Source organism: Bubalus bubalis, chromosome 1 (assembly GCF_019923935.1).
Source record: "Bubalus bubalis isolate 160015118507 breed Murrah chromosome 1, NDDB_SH_1, whole genome shotgun sequence".
Lineage (NCBI taxonomy): Eukaryota > Metazoa > Chordata > Mammalia > Artiodactyla > Bovidae > Bubalus > Bubalus bubalis.
The window spans coordinates 200,257,352-200,279,173 of NC_059157.1; the positions used below are offsets into that span (position 1 = coordinate 200,257,352).

The following is a 21,822-nucleotide window of genomic DNA, read 5'->3' on the forward strand; positions in this document are numbered from 1 at the left end:
GATGAAGCAGAATCAGCTAAACCCACGTGCAAGTCCAGGGTGTGCTGCATGCTCGTCGGGCGACCTTGGCTGAATTAATTTAGCGACCAGGACCGTCCCCATACTTAATGGGAATGACAGCAGAAAGCGCCTCATGGGACTGTTCTGAGAATCCGTTAATTCATTCTGCAAACAACTATGGAACTACTGTGTGTCTACCACTGGACTAGGTCACTGGAAACAGGACCTGAAGAGGTGCTTGGACAGACAATGAACAACATGATGAGTGTGGCACAATTAACACAGAGCCTGTAACACGCTGAGCGTGGAGTTGAGAGAAGTTAATCACTACGACGACCCTCCGCCTCCCTTCACGTTGGCTTTTATCATATGATCACATTTCAGATCAGCCCAAAGACTATGTTTTAAATAACTCAAGTCTTACATACAATTTTCAAACGAAGCATTTTTAAGTCAGAGAAATTTTCTTATGAAGAACACACAAGATACAAATTAATGATCCAATGACCAGTCGGATCAAGGGGTAACCAGAGAAAACCTCAACAGAAAAGAGCATTTCCGTTGGAATGGTTTCAATACTCCAACCTGGTGGTGCCTTCTGAAGCTGGCCTGCAGGCCCCACGTGGCAGACGACACCAGTAAGACACAGAGCTCTCCTCTGACACGTCAGCTCTGTGCCCTCTCCCATCTCTAGCTGCCGCGACTCACCCAGGGGCTAACTTCAGCGGGAACTGCTGCAAGGCCCTTCCTGACAGCGCAAGCATGCCTTTCTTGGGCACCATGACAGTCTTGTCAAGCTGTTTCTTTCCTGCTAGGCAGTGAGCCTCGGGGCTTATCTCCATATAGCCTGGACCCATCACAGGGCTGGGCACATCGACGGGGATAATAAAAGGTCACTGACATGGGTCATCTCTGCAGGCTACCGGGAAGCCATCCTCTTTTCTTAAAGGTCAAAGGTTATGGCAGCTTCATTATCAGAGGAATCTTTTCAATCCATCACTTCTGGTTATCCAGCTCCCACCCAGAGCTCTTGGAACTGTTGGCTCTTGAATTTGCAAGAGATCCTGCCCCAGGCTTTTGAAGCTACATCCACACAGATGTCTCAGAAGTCACAGAGCTTTGGGGCTTGCCTTCTCCCAGATCGCCTATACCGATCAACAGGAGAGATCTCCCTCTCTCTGTCTCTTTCACAAAGATCTGTATGTGACTTGCCTGGCAAGTCCCATTTGGTGGCCAGCCTGCATAAAGCATCCATGTTCAGAGATGAAAATAACCAGGCTGATCAAACTCCTTTGGTTTAAATCCCAAGTTCAAACGCTACACAGACCCAGAAGAGGCACTGGCTTCCAGTGTCAGGAAATACAGTTTGGGAGTCGGCAGAAATTGGCTGTGGGTCTCCTAACCCCAGTGTGACACAATAATCTCATCCTAGGAGCCAAGTTGTAAGCTTTTCTAAGATCCACAAAGCACATGTCTGCGCTCCATGAGGAGCTCCGGCTCTTTCTGAGAGTCTGCTCGAGTTCCGATCTGAAAGAATGCCATCTTCACAGAAACCCGGGTTCTCTAGAATGATACCATCTGCCACAGGCTGAGCTTCCTTTTCAGCCAAATACATTATTTATAACCTTTCTAATTGTGAAAAGGTAAGGGTGGAATTTTTCTACCGCCTGGCTTCGATATGGTTAGAACATTCTGAACCTTTGCTCTCAAAGACTGCCGGTCTCTGAATTTGAAAAACAAAAAGCAACCCCCAAACCCACAAGGAATTGGTGGAGGTCACACACATTTCCAAAGTATCCTATCCTTTCAACGCCCTGCTGGATAGGATAGATACTGGGGGTATGCATTTATAACATTCAGAAACCAAAAGAAGACAAGCTTTCTCTTTCTCCTTGGTCATCTGATAGCCAAGGGAAGAGGTCTGGGAAGAGGTGAGACCTACTGGAAAAAAGGAAAAAAAGGTTCACCAACTGGGGCAAGACAGTGATCTGATTACCCTTAAAATTGCTTTGTTGTGCCTTTAACAACAACAAAAAACCCAGCCCCAAACAATGCTAATCAGGTTATTCAGTCATTTAAACCAGAACTGTTCATGCTTTTCTGCCAAATCAACCAACCACAGCAAAATCTGTTATCTGTGATTGCTCAGCTTCCAGTCAAAGAAACACTTAACCCCCACTATACCAAAAGTTTTCCAAAATACCGTGCTCGCTGCAAAGAAAGAGAATGTCATGACATAGCTAAAGGGTAACTGGAGGGCTGGACCCTAAGCCTGCATATTAGAATATAACCAACTCCAGTCTTTACCGGAAGCCAGCAGCTCCCTAGCTTTCATGTGAGCTCCAGCCAGGCTTCCCCTGCACATTTTTTTTTTTTAAAACAGGACAGTGATATCATGATCAAAACTTACTAACGACTTGAGGATGGTGTAACCGAGGTGGGAGGAGGCAGCCAGAGCCTCTACAAAACAGTGGGTCCCCACATTTAAAGCTTCCAGGCTCCATCAGCAGAGAGGGCAAAAGCTACAACATCTTATTTACACAATTATCTAAATACGATTAAACAGCTGATGGACAAATATTAAACTGGAAAATGTATAGTCATTTCAGCTTAATGTAATCCTCTTTCTGTAAACACCCAAGATGATTTTTTTCAACCAGAACAGTCCTGACATCTCATAAGCCTAAGGGTGAATAGCAAGAGATTGTTTTTGATAGTTATAAATATTCAAAAGACATGCAGACCATCTGCTTTCATAATACAGGTAAAGCAAGACTGAAATGGGGACTGCTGTATAAAAATGATTCTTTTAACAAAGTCTTCCTCTCTTCGAAAACTATAAAGACAGATGTCAAAAACTGTTTACACAGAGCAATCAGGAGCGTGCAAAATGTAATATTCCTTTTACACTCAGTGCTTGCTAAAGAGATTTTTTTTTCCCCTTTTTCTTCCCATCTGTGTGTTGCAACACATTTCTACAAGTTAAAAACATTTTTTTTCAAACAGAGATCTCATGAATACCCAAAAACATGCTATCTGGTTTCTGAATGCTAATTAATTTCAACTAAGGAATCTGAATATCTTCTTCTGTAGAAAGGAATGTATGTTTTGAATCGCAATACTCTAGAGACAGCAAGGGAACTCATCTTGCACAGGTTTAATTCCGTAAGGCGATTGTTCATGGTTCTTACCTTATCAGTAATATATATCTAGCCCATCCATGTCTTAAATGAAAGCACATCACTGCTAATGTCTTTGGCATAAAGTCTAAAATAATTGTTTTCTGAAATAAATGTCTGTGCGTGTAAAATGTATATGCGGAAACCTTTAACCTCTCAGATGACGCAGAGCAAGGCTTTCGGAAGCTCCGTAGTTAATTTTCAGGCCTAGAACACTAATCTTGACAGTAACCTTTTTATGTATTGTATTAATGGCACAGAGACATTAAGCACCTTTTTATAATTTTCAATAAAATGAGCATTTACTGAACAATCTGTCAAACTGCTGGCTCTCTCTTCCCTTACATTTTTATTTTTTGAGACGTGTGCAACTTCACAGGCCTGGATGGCCCTCCGCTTTCTCCAGGTCCTGTCTGCCTGCAGCCTGAATTTTCACAGCAGATTTTTCAAGGCGTGTGGGAAACTTAAAAGGTCAAACCTGAACTTCAGATCAAATGACATCAACTCCATATTCAAACACTGTTTTCACAGGGATTCTCAGTCAGCGGGATTTTCTTTTCATCCCAAAGGACATCAAATACTACGGACAAGCTCTAAGAGGCATCGCAGGAGGCAGGGCCATGGGGTGAATCTGCTGAAAACGCTCAGGTAGGCCCCAGCTGGTGCTGGGGGAGGAGAAGGCGAGGTCTGGACTGAGCTGCAGTTCACGGGGAAGCAAACGGCAGGGTTTCTAAGAGTCCAGTGTGGTTTGTGATGTTAGCTTACGTTCCCCCAAATCCTTCCCTCTGGATCCTCTTCTGCTTTCTAAGCTATGCTCTCGGGAGATACAACTCGGGCATGGCTGGCATCTCAATTTGTGGAGAACAGACTGCCACTGCGAAGTCACTTCAGTCGTGTCCGACCCTGTGCGACCCCATAGACGGCAGCCCACCAGGCTCGTCTGTCCCTGGGATTCTCCAGGCAAGAACACTGGAGTTTGGGTTGCCATGTCCTTCTCCAGAGAAGAGACTATGCTATGCTATGCTAAGTCACTTCAGTCATGTCCGACTCTGTGTGACCCCATAGACGGCAGCCACCAGGCTCCCCCGTCCCTGGGATTCTCCAGGGAAGAACACTGGAGTTTGGGTTGCCATTTCCTTCTCCAATGCATGAAAGTGAAAAGTGAAAGCGAAGTCGCTCAGTCGTGTCCGACTCTTAGCGACCGCATGGACTGCAGCCTGCCAGGCTCCTCCATCCATGGGATTTTCCAGGCAAAAGTACTGGAGTGGGGTGCCATCGCCTTCTCCAGAGAAGAGACTAATCACTTCTAAATTTGACTTAAACTCCAGGTGTCATAGCTACGGCTTTTGCCATCTTGATCAATCTTGGCGCCTGAAAGTGGCCCCTTCACACAAAGTCACCCTTGTATTGTGCTAAAAACAGAAACTGGGTCCAAAGCTCCCGAGGAATACAAAAGGAAGCATCGCGAGAACCCACCCAATTCTGTTTCAATCCTCTCACTGCAGTTCCTAAAGCCAAAAATGTCATCATTTCGAAGCACGGAAATTTTACTTAATGATTTAAATGGGCAATTCATAATTTTTAAAGGAAATGCTGGTTCACAGTTCATATGACTTTTCTGCATAATTAAAGTAATTTTACATAAGGCCCAGATAATATCTTTTGACCAAATTCTCCATGCTTTTTGTATAAGTATCCATCTAGATCTTTCTTACTGTGCTCAAACCTTCTTACTCAAATGAATTGAATATGTTGGCAAAAAGCTTAGATTAGAAAGTACTTGTTAAAAAGTGTATTATTACAAGAGCTTGTAGTATTTCAAATTAATTGCACATAGAGGCTTAGGTTTGTTCATCTGCAGGATGAAGGGAAATGGACTAGATAACCTGCAAGGTCCCTTCTCACAGCCTGGATACTCTATGAGACCTCTATGTATTCCCAGACACAGGTCTTACAGGGTCTTCTCCAGCGACTGAAGACGATGCAATTATAACACACATCATCCATTCACTTTGTAGACATGCACAACTACCGTTTTATTTTTGAGGAATGTTGAAGTCCCTTGGTATCTTGCTTCATAATGTGATTATTAAAAATATACTATTATTAAACACTATGCTACTCCAAATAGAATTTTCACAAGTTTTTCATTAGATAAATCTAAATCTAATGAGTCTTATTTGATTTTACAGTGAAAATTATTTCCCAAGATTCTAAATCTTGAGCACCTGGGATGCTTGCTGCTGCTTTCTCTGATGGCCCTTATGTGGTCAAATCTCCCATTCTCTGTGATGAGTAAAATTTCTTGAATCTGTACTTAGAAATAGATACCCAATTTGTATTAAATTCCAGAGGTCCTAAATACAGCATTTTTAAAAACTTCAAGCCCCAGAGTGAAAACAAGAACTAAACTAGCTCGAGCAATCCATTTTTCCAAAGTAAATACTAGAATTAAGTTCTGTAACACTTCACAGATTTTTATATTTCTTGCTTCGTTGTATGAATGCTATTAGCTTTTTAAGCCACAATACCTAAGAAGTGGGGAGAAAAGTTAAGTCTGGTTTTCAGCTTCTTACAGGGCCAAGAACTTTCCTTGGGAGTCTCATGAACCCGACGGAAGCTCTTCCCACATACAAACTCTCCCAAAGAGGCTTGGAACTTCGGGGTCTGTACAAACCCTTGGGAGCAGGGCCCATGGGTCCGACTCAGATCTGATCCAGTATTTCACAGGAAAGTGAGGGCTAAATCATGGCCTTGGTTTCTGTGTTTTATGAGTTGTTAGCCAAGATCTCCCATGTCTACTAAAGAAAAATAACCCAATGTCACCTCTGGATGAGGTCATAGAGAAAAATCAAAATCTAGGCTATCTCTATCAACATGAAAAAGCTTCACCATTTAGGAAAATGCCAGATCCTGGTAATCACCTCTTTGGGAGTTATGATGAAGCCGTAAAAATGTGCCGGATAGGCTGTCAGTCATGAAACAAGGAGCCCTGTCCGTCCATGGCAGGGGCGTGAGTTCCACGCCGGGCTGGTGCTCCTGCAGGAGGGTGGGCAAGCCGCCCCCCGAGGCCTGCTCTGGAACGGCTGAACACTTATCTCCACCTGCAGCTCTCCCTGAAATCCAGTGATCCTGGTCCCGCTCACAGCTGACTTTTCACACATCACATGTTTACAGCCTAAATGGAGTCTCCAATGCCAAATGTGGACTCTGGAGTCTCAGCTGATGGAGGGATGCTGCGAGCTAACACAGGGTGGTACTAAGTGTAGCATTTCCATTTTGGCAGCATCAGCATCTCAGGCTATAAGTCACTTGATTGTGCTCCTGACATTCCCCTCCTTTACACTTTGGTCAATATGAGAAATAGACAAACAAACTGACTAATAGTAAAAAAAAAAAAAAGTGTGGCTCTCAAATATAGTAAAAAAGCGTGGATCTCAAATATGAGATGATTGAGACAAAATGAAAACTATCAGTCAGGCTGAAATACATGATTATAAAAGAAACATTTTAAATGTGCACGAAGTAAGTTGTTAATGACTGTGCTCAACAGTGGCGTATAATTAGGTCTTCTATAGCATTTTTTAGATCTCTGGTCCTGTGTGCCTCCCGTGATTATTCTTCTGCTTACAAACATACAACTTTTGTACATGCGTTCAAGAACATCGCAATACAAGCAAAACTATGGGGCAGCTTGGAATACCAGTAGGTTTTCTTAGAGGAAAATGCAGAACTACGTTAAGTAAACTAAAAAATCAGAAGTAAGTGTAGTAGAAAAAAATATTTTGCAAAGTAAGGTATTATAGATAAGATTACAAATAAAATACTACTAATAAAACTATGGACATAGTTTATTGGTTCACAAAATAAATGTGATGAAAACTCTATGAGGTTGTTTTAGTTTCACAAATATTCCTGAGACCCTACTGTGCGCCAGATTCCTGAGTGTGATGATGGATAAAACAAAGTGCCTTTGTGACCACTGATGGTAGTGTTTTCAGAAAACCTACTCAGTCCACCTACAATCACAGAAAACGTGGACAGTACCACGGAGGGGGATGAAGCGGGGTTTGGGCCTTGGATTAGGGTGCAGGGGTGAGGGTAGTTCATGTAACGCCGGGAAAAACACCCAGAGGACAGTCCCCGTGGGACAGCTTTCCCCCACTCACACTTGATGACACATGGGAACTTCGTATGAGCTCAGGACGGTGCTAAAAGCATTCCTTAGAGGTGAGCACGAGTTATAAAACAGCCCTTTAATTTTTTTCACAAATGACAAGTTCTTGGTTGTTTCCATTAAAAACAATGCTTGCCTCAAAATCTTCTATGTAGCAACGAAGTCTATGAGACCTACAAGAGTGATTTCCGAGTCTCAAGCCCCCACGCTGTAGAAGAACAAGGAACGTTACGGTGTACTTTAGAACTGAGAGCTATTCTAAATGCTTTACAAGTATTAACTCATGCAATTCTCCTAAGAGTCCTGAAAAATTGGTACTGTTATCTTGCTACTTTATAGACTGAAAAAGATGGAGGCATGGAGAGCCGCTTGCCTGAATTTACAGATCAGTGATGACGGAGCCACACTCTCACCTCCTATGGAACGAACGCTCTCAGTGCACTAACTACATGATGGCAAAGAGCAGTTGCTGACGAAATACATCACTTCCAAAGATAGTTCCATTAAGAAATAAAAAGAAAATGAGATTACACTCTGTTCGACGTTAACATAACTGAAGAGATTCAATACATTTCGGGAAATACGCCTTGTGACGTTTCATAAAGTTAACACCTGTTCTGGTTAGTGCCACATTTTTTCATTGCACAGGAGTACACTCTGGATTAACAGGAAAATGGGACAAGCTTAGAACAGTCTGGATGGCACCCAGTGAGGAAATACTGTCTTGTCATCTAGAGAAGAATGTGATTGCAAATGGTGCTAATAATTAAATCTTTAATCGTTCTTAACTTTCAACACATCATCTGGTTTGCCTCTTTAACCTCTCTGAGTAAACTCAATGAGATTAGCATTTTATGGGAAAATATTGCCATACCAGAGGATAGCTTTTTTGAAAAGGAGAAAGAAAAAGGTAACGACTAAGGTGGATGAAGTTTCAGAGTAAGAATAAGAGGTGGGAAGAAGACTCTTAAAACGAGTTGGCCACCTTCTCTAGGGTGCGGAGCTCTGCAGCCTCCTCCACTGTCAACAAACCAGCACCCATAACAACGCTGCACATCAGGACTCAAGACGAGCTTTATTTCTGGAGCACCCTTTGTTGCAAGGATCCCAGGGTGCTTCACAATCACGGTGAGTTAAAATTAAAACTGAAGCATGCACAATTCCTAATAGGCCCATTTAAAAAATGCTAAACAGAGCAAATAACTTTTAAGTCTAGATTTAAAAGTCCCAACAGCCAGAGCGTTCCTTACTTCAACTGGCATTGAGCCGCAGAGCTGGCTGAAGCGCTCTCCTGTTACATTCAGGCTCTCTAATGTTTTTTTTATATCAGAGCACCTTACAATCTAGCAGTTTTCAAAGAAAGGGGAAAAAAACTGGGTGCACGTAGTATCTGCTGGTTTTGATTCTTCTGAATTGAGGGTTTCCTGTTTGTGAGTTAGTTTGGGGCCCAAATCTGACATGAAATAAAGCAGGTTTAAGAAGCAAATTCAGATAAAGCCCAACTTGAACTTTAAGTAGTCATTCCAACAAAGGAGCACTTTAAAACTTGCTCTGTTTGAGTAAGTAAATCTGATTGATTAGCATGATTTTGGTTAACTCTAAAAAATAAAAAAGCAATCAGAAAATAACATGTAATAGACTTTCTCTCAGGCCATGTCTACTCCTAAGCCTTGGCAGTAGTTATTATTCCGCACACCAGAAAAAAATAAGGGAGATGCACTCATGATATGGTAATTTTCCTTGCATTAGTGATTTTGAGGTCAAAGGAAACCTGTTCAGATCTAAAACAAAGCAAAGGTAAATATCTATTAAGTGAAGATGAAGTGCTTACACATTGTTAAAGCACTCTAAATTGGCATGGCTTAACTCTTTTAGGTTTTACTACTGTGAGAAGTCAGTGGCCATACAATATTTGAGATCCATCCATTTGAAGTTAGATGCTTTATTAAGTTTGGCTTTTTTGAAAGGTTACAGAGAACAAATATCAAGCTATAAGACAACCTTCACATATCTAAAACAGCTAAAAATGAACCTGACAGATGAGATGCAAAAAGGAAAATTCATAATTTGGAGGACACATCTATCATAGATACTATGGATTACATTATCAACAGAAGAGCTATCTCACTGTCTAATTCGAAAGAAGTACTAGAGTGAAGTAATAGCTGGTTCAGAAAAGGAGACAGAAGAAAATGACTTGGTGGAAGTTTGCCCATAAAAGACTGGTTTACCATTTCCTTTATGGATCTCACCATTAATACAATTGCTGAAAGTGGTAATAAAATCCAATTAGTATCAAGTACTTCAGTGCCTGGCAAAGCAGATACTCATAACCTCAGATTTCCATGGGCAGTAGGGTAAAAACTGGGGCAATTTTTGTAATTTAAAGGAGGAATGGACTTCCTCAAAATGCATGCTATTTAACAGCAAGCTTTACAATAGATTTGCAATATTCTGCTAGGAAGGGACAAGCAGAAAATCCTACAAGCCCCGTCTCAAACAGTAAACTTTAGAGCTTGCTCACTGCATCAAGACAGGGTATGACTAAGGTCTATATTTTCAAAGAAACATGGGAAACGGCCCACTGCTTCCCACGCAAATACCTAACGTTGTCGGGGGGGTCAAAACAAAGGCTCTTAGCTCAGTTATATACTTACTGATTCAGACAGGGTGTGAAGCCAGAAAGAAGTGACTGGCACAGAGCTGTTACAGCCAACCCTTTCAGAACCTTCCAAACGCCACATTACCCCAGAAGTCAGTCCCTGTGTTCTAAAGCACCCTCCCACACTCTAAATTAAGGACATGATGGTATTTTTCAAGAGAGTCCATGTAAGAATGGAACAGTCAAAGATACAAAAACAAAATACATGTTAAAGAAAAATTCCATCAGTGAGAATAAATGCAATTGGAAAACTTTCGTTATCAGCGCTTCAGAGAAATGTAAGTTCTTTTATAAAACATCAAACTAATCGGAGAAAGACTTTTTAAAGCCGTTTTCTCTCCTTCCTTCCTTCCCTTCTCTCCATCCATCTATCCATCCACCCAAGGATAGCTAATTAAGCTCACAGGTCTGGGGATGAATTGCCACCCCCATGCTTCACCTGTTCCATAACCATGGGGCGCGCTTCAACATCCCATGCCTCAGGTTCCTTAATTGAAAATGAGGATATAAAACCACCTACCATTTATGGTGACAGGCATGCTCTTGATGCAAAAATACTAAAGGACAGTTACCATTATTTGAACTACTAAGATGTGTTACGCTTATTACTCCACAGGAAAACAGAATGCCTGTCACACAGCAGACTGTCGATACATACTTTTGAATGAATAAATATGTGAATAAATTTCATAGGTTAGATGTGCATGTGAAATGCAATATATGAATACTGATGCTGGATGTTCTCTGGAGACAATGTGATTATTAATACTTACTGATTTTTTTTTTTTTTTCAGAAACATCATTCTGGTTCAAAAATTATGAAAAACTACAAAGTGCCGTTACATATATATATATATATATATTTCCCAATGAGTAGAGTTTTTTTAAATTGGTGCTTTGTATAATACAGACTGAAAATCACCTGAACACAGGGGTTTATTAATGTCTATGGAAATGATTATCAAGTTTCAGAGAGAGGACCTGGATAAACGCTAAGCTTCAGGAGGGCAAGGTGGTTGGTTTTTTTATTTCTTTATTTTGCCAGTACCTTATAAAAAGTCTGAAGCGTTCAGGATCCCTAGATGCTGTCAGGAAAAGGAAAACTAAAAAATCGTTTTTCCCCATATTACATCTAAATGGAACATTCAAATTTAAATTCATTTTATGTATCTGTTGTTGCTTGAAAACAAAAATGACAATTCTCACTTTATGGAGAACTCGGGCTTGGAGCTCCTCTTCCCAGGTGAGAAATGAAACAGAAAGGACCAGCCCCTTAAAAATATGACAGGGGCAAGTGGGTGGTGAAAATGCACATGCACCAGGTTTAGGTCAGGAACATCTGACCGAAACATTTTTAGAAGGAAGACACTAGGCTGGCAGAAGTAATAATGGAACTTTGACTCATGACACTTTTAACAAAATGAATCTATCCTTGTATCAATGTATGTGCATTTACCTAGTGCTCAAGTTCAACTTTCAAAACTTCAGGGAAAACTAAAATCAAGATGAAATGTTTTGTTGTAAATCAAAAATTTACTTTTTTCAAATCCCAATTTATTGATACCTTCCAAACACATGGTCTCTGAGTTCCTGTGACCTTAAACGTTCTTGTCCCCCCAAGTCAGACTTCAATCTCTCCTCCCTACTTGCGGGTCTGAATACAAAACCCAGCTTATCTCAACACCTCCACTGTAAAAAGCAAGTGTAACAACAATGCCCCATCTCAGAGCTCTGAGCTGATGGTTTCTTACGCCTTAGAACAGTTTACAAAAGTAATCACATGGTACAAAAAACGTAATAAATGGATGTCAATCTATCTGGGCAGATGAGAAAAAGCAGCCACAGAAACGAAGGTCTGAGCTATGAATCAAACCACATACACACTTATGGAATTTCTACAGCTAGAGAAACCTTTGCAGAGATTATCCGAGACATTACTGCAGCCAAAGCTATGCGTCCATTTTAAAGTCAACACTTTAAAACTCAGCATTGAGAAAGGACTTCTGGGTCAGTCACCAGCCAGCATGTTGACTTTCATGTCTAGGGACACTGGCTCTGAAGAGGAGTCTGCGAAGGATAACACATCCCAGTTCTGAGATTCTGAGTGCAAACTGGGCTTGCCCTTGTCAAGCATGGGATGGTCCTCCTGGGGGCTGGGGCAGACTGCGGGCTGCCCTCGCCTCCCCTCCCATCTCTACTCGGGAATGGGATCCACTGGCCACAGAGTGGGCATGCCGCTCAGTGCATCGCTAAGGCGCCCACCAGCCGTTTCTAAGACTTCAACCATATCAAGCAAAACCAAAGCATTAATACACAGCAAAATGTGCATGCTGCCTGACAGGCTCAGAGTTCTCACGGGAATGAATCAAAACTCCACAGAGAGGGAGAAAGTCTTGGGCGCGAGCCTTTCTTGCTGCTAGGCGCCCTTCTGAACAAGACTGAGGCAGCACTTATCTGCTAGGCCTCCTTCAGCGCTGCATCTTCAGCTCCGCATCGCACCGGGGAGGAAACAGCAGCTTCACCCCGTGCGGCACGCATTTGGGGCTGAGGTCTCAGATGCCTGTGCTTCCTCTAACGAACAGCTCCAGACACAAGAGAAAATAAAGAAGCAAATGGAAAATAGTTCATAATTAAAACATTCTGAATTGAGTATCAGATTCATAAATTCAATGTGGAGAAAGAAATAGAAGATGTTGCAGCGGAACAGAAAATAACTCCCTCATTTAGAGCACAAGTTGCCCTTTTTCATAATAATATTAATTTCAAATATTTGCTGCCACTGCTGAATGACGTACATCTTTCTTTCCAAATTGTTTTGCAAAAGAAAGGAAGACTGTAATTACAACTGATGTTGGCGTTACAGCCTGGTCTCGCCTCTGAAGGATGGCAGCGGGGTCCCCAGCCATATAGGCCCACGCGTTCCACTTGAGGCCTCTTTACAGAAATTCATCCCCATCTGACTCCAAAATCCAGTCCTGAATTTTATTTTGTCATTCTGTTTAATGCTATAATTGTTTTACTCAATTAATTACCCATGATAACATTAAGTAAACTCACAGTTGTATTTGTAAGCTACAGTGAAGGTGGAGTTTATTGGTTGAATGTTGCTGGCATGTAACCATTAGTTCTCACCGCCTGTATCAATAAACACTCAAGCTAGCATCCTCTTCTCCAGCTCACAGGAAATGCCTTGAACCTTTGCCCAAATTCACTTCCCAAATCAACAGGACATTTACTAACGTGAAGATACGTGAGATTCATATGCTGGGTCTTTATACTTATTTTAATGCTGAGTTAAAACCTTTATTTCTAGGGCATTTCAAATTTCAAATCCTAGAGACCAACTGACAGATTATCTGGAGTTGTCTGCAAAACCCAAAGTCCCAGAGGTAAGAGTCACCTGCTTCATTATATCATCCTATTGATGTAACTGTGTTTAATTAATTTAAATTATTTTTACTCGATGGTTATAAATTCACATCCTCTCTACTCAAAGAGTGAGATGGAGGATAGGAGGGGATCCGCTAAAGTGTCAAAAAGACTTTGATTTTCAAGAAATGGACTTAACACCAGAGAATATTTCACCTGTGGCTACAACTTACTTTAAAAGAATATAAAAAGCCATCATTTATTATAAGCTTAATTCATTTGCTTCATTCCTATAATTGCTAACAAATATCAAAGTAAAGCTGATGGATGGTAATGCAGTAAACCTGAAATGCACAGAGTTTTCATGAAAGAAGAGCACGGACGCCCACAAGCTTCCTTCCAAAGGTACCCACGTGTCTTCATGGCCATCACGTCGGAAACACACTTGGAGAAATTCCCTACTGCAGAAATATTTACAGCAGTCACACAATTCACGTTCAAATACCTGACAGACGTGGCACTCAGGCTTACATACTAACCTTGCATTGAAAGAAAAACGTTAGCAAAAATTTAGTAAAAATCTAGTTAGACCAGCATCTCAAGTATACTCTCCAGTGGCATGACCTTCAGGGGCGGGGCCCCCGGAGAGAGAAGGCATGAGGGCACAGTGACCTCAGGACCCCACAAGCAGCGCTAGGGCGGGCTCACAGCACCCTTTTCTTTTCAATTTAAAATCAACTGCACAGCATCAAAAGCGATGCTCAGCTTTACATCTAGAAACTGAGGGAGTCTCCCACCAGAATTCTTATTGCCCCTCCACCAAAATTCATCCTACAATAATAATAAATCTCCGTCTCGTTTCAAAAACCCCTGACAGTATGACAGGCATCTCAGAGGAAAACATATGACCCCACAAAAGAAAAAAAAAGGGGGGGGGGGGTTGAACCAATGCCTAAAACAGGTGACAGAATCCTGATGAATAACAACTATCTAACCTTCAATTAGAGGGAAGAGATTTGTTTTCTCTGTACTTTTTTTTCTAAATTCTATTTCTTCTTCTTCTTTTTCCTTTGTGTGGTAATGAAGAAAGTACCTAGAAGCTATTCTGTTCCTTTACTCAGGGAGCACGGTGACGTTCTGCAAAGTAACACTTCCAAGGCGCTTCCTGGCATCTAGGGGTTCCAGGAAGGTACACCACCTTTATTCCCTTAAACACGGGCCCTCAGGACAACAAGGCGGCCAATCTCAGAGCACTCAGAGGAGGGATCTACAAATGAGCTGGCACCAAGGTCAGCTGAGTGGGTTTCCCTCCCTTTCTCTCCCACACTGCTCAGGATGAATCGCGCACACTTCTGAAAGTCACCAGTGGTCAAGTCACTTTGCATTTTGGGGAGATTCTTGCTTCCGATACCACTTGCTTTAGACTATGGCTTCCCACGACTCCTCCAACGAGGCTGCCCTCAATGACTTGTCATTTAGGACCGGTAATGCCCAGTACCTGTGAGAGGGGGCACTCCTTCGCCAAGGAGCTCTGGTTCATATCCTTCAGCAAGTCCTTCAGCGCATTCCTCACAGTGGTGTGGGACCACTGCTCGGGAGGCAGGTCTTCCAGTTTGGGGCAACTATTGGAGACACAGATTAGAAAGGGGATTATGACAAGATTGCATCCCGCTGCAGAACATTCCTTTAAGACAGACAGATTTCATTTTGCGCATCAAACAGATGCATCTGGAGATTGCTCTCGGTCTCCTGATTGTTCCGATTAGTTAATTACTTTATACAACACATCTGCTGTATCGATGCATGAATTATACATCAGCTGCCTGTGGTGGCTATTTTTCCATGTTACTTCTACCTTCCTGCTCTGATGCGCTCGGGAAGACAATTTAAGGTATACTGCTTTCTCAAGAGCCATTGTGAAAAGCACGAACGTGGGAACCGTTTTCCCTTCAGGACTCCGCTCGTACGAATTAAAATGGTTAAAAAAAATTATATAAATAAATAAGAGCTCGGCAATAGTGAATAAGGCATTCTTTCACAAAGTGTACACAGATGGCACTGTTCATGATATGCAAAAATATTTTTCTCTTAAGTAAACTTTATGTAAAATGCCTTCTTGCAATGCATCATTTAATTGATTACATAGAAAAAGTCTTGTCTTTCGATAACCTGCACAAGTAGATGCGTTTGGGGGGAACACTGCTTCTAAACGATAGGCGCAAATTAGGAAGATAAAGGAGAAAGGCTGAGGTGACAAAAGCGATTGGGGTTAGCCGCTCTTGAAATGCAAGGCAAATCACAACCGAAGGCTGGCCAGAGATACTTTGTTTCAAAGGATCAGGTGAGTAGAACGTTCTGCCCTGGAACTGCTTTCCTGACTCACCTGTGTAACTGAATTTTCAATGTGACCACATGATACACATCTTGAAGCATGTCTGCTACTGTAGCATCGGGGGCATCTGTCACGTAAGACAGTGGGACCGGATTCCACTTCCCGACCTGGATCAGCCCTATTCCAGATAAAGAGCGCGCGTCACTGCATGTCTGACCCTTCGGATAACCTACCCAGCGCAAGGCTGCTCTTCATTGCCCCCAGCACAAGCAATATTGTTACTTCTGTCTGAATGATTCCCTTCCCTCCAAAAGGCAGGTCAATGAAAATATTCACAGCTTAGTTTTCCAAACTGTGAAATTATGTAAACGACGGTGGGGCTGTTTATTATTTTGGAAATAAAACCCCATCAATAAAACCTAGGCAGAGGCCACATTTTCCTAACTTACAGGAAGTTCTAATAAGACATAGCTGAACCAGTTCTAAATGGCTTTACGATTTAGATAAGATTCTCGATTGCAATGGGAATCAGCATTGAAAAATACTTTACAGCCCATAAAACCATCAGAAACAGAATAAAAGAAACAGAACTAGATATTCAGTCATAAATGCAAATTGACTCTCAACAGTCCATCTGCTCAGATACGCTCCTCACTTCCTTGTGGGTCCTCAGTGGAGCAGATTATTAAGGTCAATAAGCATACTAATGATTCAGCTGAAGTAATTTAAAAAAAAAAACCTACCTCCACATTCCACATGAGCAAAATGTGTGTTAACTAAACCAAACTGAATTAAGCCAATTTTTTAAAGCCACAGTCTAGAAGGAACCCATGTAACACACAGGCTACAGTTCTTTGAATGAGAATATTCAGATGCTTTCTCTGCAAGGTAAACAAAGGATGCCAAGTCATTTCCCCAACCCCGAGGATGCATTATTTACCTTTGGCCTGGGCAGCAGAGCTATGTGAATAACCCAGAGACAGCAAGGCCATTTCTATCAGCTGGTTGAAAAGCATGTCCTTCCTCACCAACACAAACTCTGCATGCTCCTCCTTGCAATCGTATTCAATGGCATTTTCATAATGTTCTACCACGCAGAAAACCGGGAGCATGGTTCCTATCAAGGAGACAGAGGAAAAAGAGACGCAAACCAACGAATTGCAGCAACACAGTCTGGGGGAGGAGGGAGGGAAAAAATGAAGCCATGAAAATAAATCTTCACCACCACGAGAGAATGTGAGACTGGCACAGAGATCCAGGCACACACACAAACACACACCTTCTTTTATTTTTATTTTTTCTTAAGTTGTAAGAGAAATGTTGAAATAGAATATGAACTTGGCCCTCAGGTAACGTGGGCTCTAATTTTAACAGAGCATTTCCCCAAACCAATTAATGCAGAATTACCTTTCTGATCAAATCATAAGGCTGACAGGAGAGGAGTGAGTGTCTGGTCTGATCTGCTGTGAGTGGTACCTGGTGTGCAAATGTAATTCACTCAGCTCGGCTTCGAAAGAACCCATCTTCATGCTTCCTACATGCTTTTGATAGGATTCAACTTTCCCTGTCTGTGTCCAAACGAATTAGCTTTGATTATAAAATTACGAGCATTCGCCTCCTTCTTTAAGATCTTCACGTTGAGGCCACAGAAGAAACACAAAACTTAACCCAACCGAAGTTCATAACACAGGATTTCAATATGTGCACACTGCAGATGACTAATATTTACCTTGATGGCTACTCATTTAACCTGCCTAAAAGGACATCACGGTAACCACAGGTCTTTAAAACGAACCATCTCTGCTCTAGCAAATGGGGTAAAGATGAGAGCAAAGGAAACTGTCCTCATCAGGGTGTCTCAGGACACAGGAATCTGCAGAGACGAGATGTGTTCTCTGTTTGCTGTAATCCCAGGTAATAACTCAGGAGCCAGATGGTTAATAAACACAGGCCACACCACACCACTGTCAGCAAAGAGGCTTCTAGAAACAGAAATCACGGAACGCTGCCGTCCTCGAGGTGTTTACACAGCGCACTGTCAGACTTCCAGTGATAAACGGAAAAGGGTTAAAAGCAGATGCAGCAGAGTGCACTGTGGCACTCTGCCAGGAGGGCACCATCCTTAGCATAAATGATGACAAAGGTCACTGCACCAGGGCGCCCAGGACCCCCAATTAGTCCTGGAACGCTGATGCCTCTCCAGGCTCTGCCCTCTGCATTCACAGAAGCCAGCCAACTTCTGAAGGTGTCCAGGGCCGGCAAAGCAGAGCTAAAAACCCAGGGTTTCCTCCTGACACCAGAGATGCCCTTTAAAAACGCCCTATTTGCTTGTTTCTGCTGAACAAAGCCGGCAGGAAAAGCAGCCACAGTTTTCTACGTGGGCATCTACACCACAGCTTCAGTGAACTGTTCACAAGAGATTCTAGTTCTGACAAATAAACCCCTTTAGGTTTACTTAGAAAAGCTCACAAACTCATTTGGAGGGACCCAACAGGCTAGGCATGAAAAACAAGCTGCGGAGCTTGCCAATATCCTTGTCATTCATTCGGCTGTTTTTATACCAGAGAGAGAACCCGTCAGGGATCAGAAGGAGACTGGGAGAAACCACGGCAGAAACAGCAATATGCAAACTGGTGATTTCTTCCTTGGCTGGAAGGTTCTCTGGCAAAACCTCCTAAACAAACAAACAAAAACCTCCAACCCCTTTCCTTAAGGTGTGCTTTCTCAACGCAGCCACACTCACTCTCTGGCACCTGTCAAGCAGAAACGCTGCACGTGAAGAAGCAGATAAAACAGCACCACCACCAACACAAGGCTGGAGGCACTTTGTTGCTTCAAGCAAGCAGAGAACCTTCTACAATTAAAGTGCGTTTTTAAAATGTCACTACAAATGCAATGCTTGGAAAAAAAATAAAAAGCAGCACTTGAGCAGGAAGTGACATTATTGTTCTTTGGTTTCTCCTCCCTCTATCCTGAGGTCTTCAAAGAGTTGGGTTACTAATACAACAAAAAACATAGGCATTGATTTTTCCTCTTATAGAATGATACAGACCTGGGCTGCTCTTTGCTGCTCCTCAGACCTGGGAGGTAACTGAAGGTTTTTTAAAACTGTTGAAATAAACGAGAGTCGCTCTGGACTTTAGAGGGACCCTGTAAGATCGTTAAGGTGGCTGCTGATAAGGCGACAATTGTAGACTTTAATTTTCAATCTGACTGCTTAAATCTTCCAGCAAACTGTCAGGCGCGCCTCCTGATACTGCGAGTCAGGCTGAACAGGAGCCTTCTCTGAACCGATTGTTTGTGTGAGTGCTTGGCGAAGCTTCCAACTCCAGCAACTTCATAACCTTCCAGTATGGAAAGGGGAGTACGCTGGTCACTGCTGACTGCTAAAAATACCGCATGATTTAAACCTGGAGGCAGTCTTAGAAGCTTTTGCTGAAGGTTTATGAGCCTGTGTAAACAGCACGTCTGCCATAAGGAGCAGTGAAGTCTGTAGAATCCTTGTCTAAAACTGTCCTGGCATTAAAGTTTGCTGTGCAAATATCACATAATACCAGAGACAGCTGAAATCTCCTATTTAGGAATTTATGGAACTTATATGTTTGCAGGCGTCAGAAAGTCTTTTTTATAGAGCCCCAGCGCTTCACAGTACAATATTAATGCACTCTGTTTGAAAAGCCATAATAAATTATATTTTTAATGCTCTTACCCTGGCTTTCTTAAGATGCATACATTCTTGGCAAACAATCAATAAACAGGGTAATCATGAGGAGAGGCCAAAGAATTTGCTGAAGTGCTGTTTTTCCATTTTTAATAGATAAAGATCTAACAATACGGACTGCTGTGTCTGTTCATTTCAGGATCAATATATTCTTTGTTTTCGCCAAACCAAGGAAAAAATAAATGATTGTATGATAAATGTTATGCATCAAACACAATGAAATTCCTCTGCCTGCTAACTTTATCTACTTAATATTCTTGGTTGTTACAAGATGGCATTTTTATCCTTTGCTTTAGCAAATGTAAGGAAAATCTGAATCCCATACACAGTTATTCAGAGACAAATAAAGACCTTCCAAGGCCCACACGTTATGCCCAGGATAGACACTGATTTATAGAAAAACACTGCTGAATGCAGTCAAAGTGGGTAAACTCCATCCATGTAACATAAAACTGGCAAAGAGGACACAGTTGCACATCCCCTCCTTATTAATTTGTTTAAATCTGCCCTTTTATCAGAAACACCCAATTATAGCAAAAGGGAAACACCAGAATTATCAGGTTTTTAGCTACTAAGTAATGAAGTTGCTCTTAAGAAAACAAACCGTAAAAAAAAAAATCACAAAATGTTTACATCATATCACAGAAGACTTCCATTATCTGTGAAACTGCCTTACAACCAGTAATACCATGAAAAAAGCTAGGTCCATCCTCAAACAATTTCAAGGTCTCATTCTCAAGCAGGGTTAGTTTCAGCAACAGCCACTTCTGCACCCCCTTCTACAACACCACCATATCAATGGAAGCCTTGTATAACTGAGACCATTAGACTTAATTCAGTCTTTATCATCCACAACGTCCAAAGACTCCAGTCTACAGTACAGGGAGATGCTCTGCTGAGGCACGAAGCCTACACTTTCAGACACGCCTGACGCTGCAACCAGAAATGTGACTAATTTCAGATCAGAAAAGAGAATCAAGGAGAACACACAAAGCCAGGCGCTGCCTGTCCACCCCCGCACCAGGTGGTGCTGGGTGGACACAGGACTTGCCGCTTTCCAGGATTTGGCTTGAGAGTATTTACCTTTCCTAAGGTTGCTTTTCATCAGATGGCCCGAGTGTTTCAAAGGCACTCCCTGCATTTTTGCACCTGTACTCCCAAGCCTTCCTCTTCCTAGCGGGCTCCCGTTCTGTTCCAGGCGGGCAATCTTGGCTGGTGGACCCTTCGGATCACTCACATTGTTAGACATTTCTGAATGTTCTTTCCCCTGAGTTGTCTCGTTCAAATGATCCATACTCAGTTACTCTCTAAAGATCACCTGTGAGAATTTAAGAAGAAGACATGTTACAATTGGGTGGGGGTCTCTGCACGCCCCCGCCTTCTCTGTGTATATATAATGCGTGTACATGTTTTATCCCTGGATATTTCGCTCCACAAATATAATGTATTTGTAAGACTCCTTAACCAGATACATAATGCAGAGGTTACTCTACTTTCTAGATCACAGCATTATATTTCCATTCAAGTTAACAGAATAATTTGTGGAAATTGTATCAACACACATGAACGACGAAAAGATAATCTGTCACCTACCAGCAAAACTATGCGTGTAGGGGGGTGGGGGGGATGGGGGATTATTTTTAGAACAAGAATTACTACAAGTGTAGCTAAAAGGAAAATAACAAATCGTATTTATGTAGTCCCAATTGTTAAAAATGAGAAACTTAATACAGAACATAATAATGACACTTTAGTCAAAGATGGAAAGATTATTTTATCAGTCCAAGAGATTAGTTAGATCTGTTGTCTTTATATTTTTACATACATTTTAATTATCATGAAGGAAAAATAGATTCATATGTATATATACCACCTCAAAGGAGGTAGCAGACAACTGCTTTTTAAACTCTCTATTGGCTTTATGGTTAATGGGTAGAAAAAGTTTTCTACTGTCAAAGTATCAAGAGTTACATGACCTGTTTTAAAGACTCAGTCAAGTCTTGGCCCAAACATGCAATTGGATCATTCCATCCCTAACCAAGTGGATACAAGTGGAGGATTTCTTCAAAGAGCCCCGATACTGAAGTATTACAACTCATGTATCTTAGAGTTAATATTTAGGTATTCTTTTGTAATAGAATGCTGTTAACAATTTAAATACCCAAAATTTTGAAAACATTTTGTAACATACACATTAGATTGAAGTGCTAAACTTGCTTTGAAAGAAAGCTTGTTAATTTTGGTAAAACAACCAGTGTTCAAAAATAATCTCAGCAGGCAATGAAGTCAACATTTCAATTAACTCCAGAAAAAAAATGAACAGATAGTGATTTTTCAGTTGCATTATACTTTGGACATCAATTTTCATACTGCTTATAGTAA

General features: G+C 41.7%; 1 protein-coding gene across 4 annotated transcripts in view; it reads right to left on the reverse strand.

Moving 5' to 3' along the window:
• Positions 1 to 21,822, reverse strand: part of SATB1 (SATB homeobox 1) — a 100,908-nt gene that overhangs the window by 56,764 nt on the left and 22,322 nt on the right. For all 4 annotated transcript variants that reach the window (XM_045161877.1, XM_045161876.1, XM_045161878.1 and 1 more), the window contains exons 2-5: positions 20,524 to 20,758; positions 16,660 to 16,836; positions 15,771 to 15,897; positions 14,886 to 15,009 (exon numbers count right to left, since the gene is read on the reverse strand). In XM_045161877.1, coding sequence (XP_045017812.1) covers positions 14,886 to 15,009; positions 15,771 to 15,897; positions 16,660 to 16,836; positions 20,524 to 20,734 — 639 coding nt within the window. In that variant the 5' untranslated portion in view covers positions 20,735 to 20,758. The remainder of the gene's footprint in view (positions 1 to 14,885; positions 15,010 to 15,770; positions 15,898 to 16,659; positions 16,837 to 20,523; positions 20,759 to 21,822) is intronic.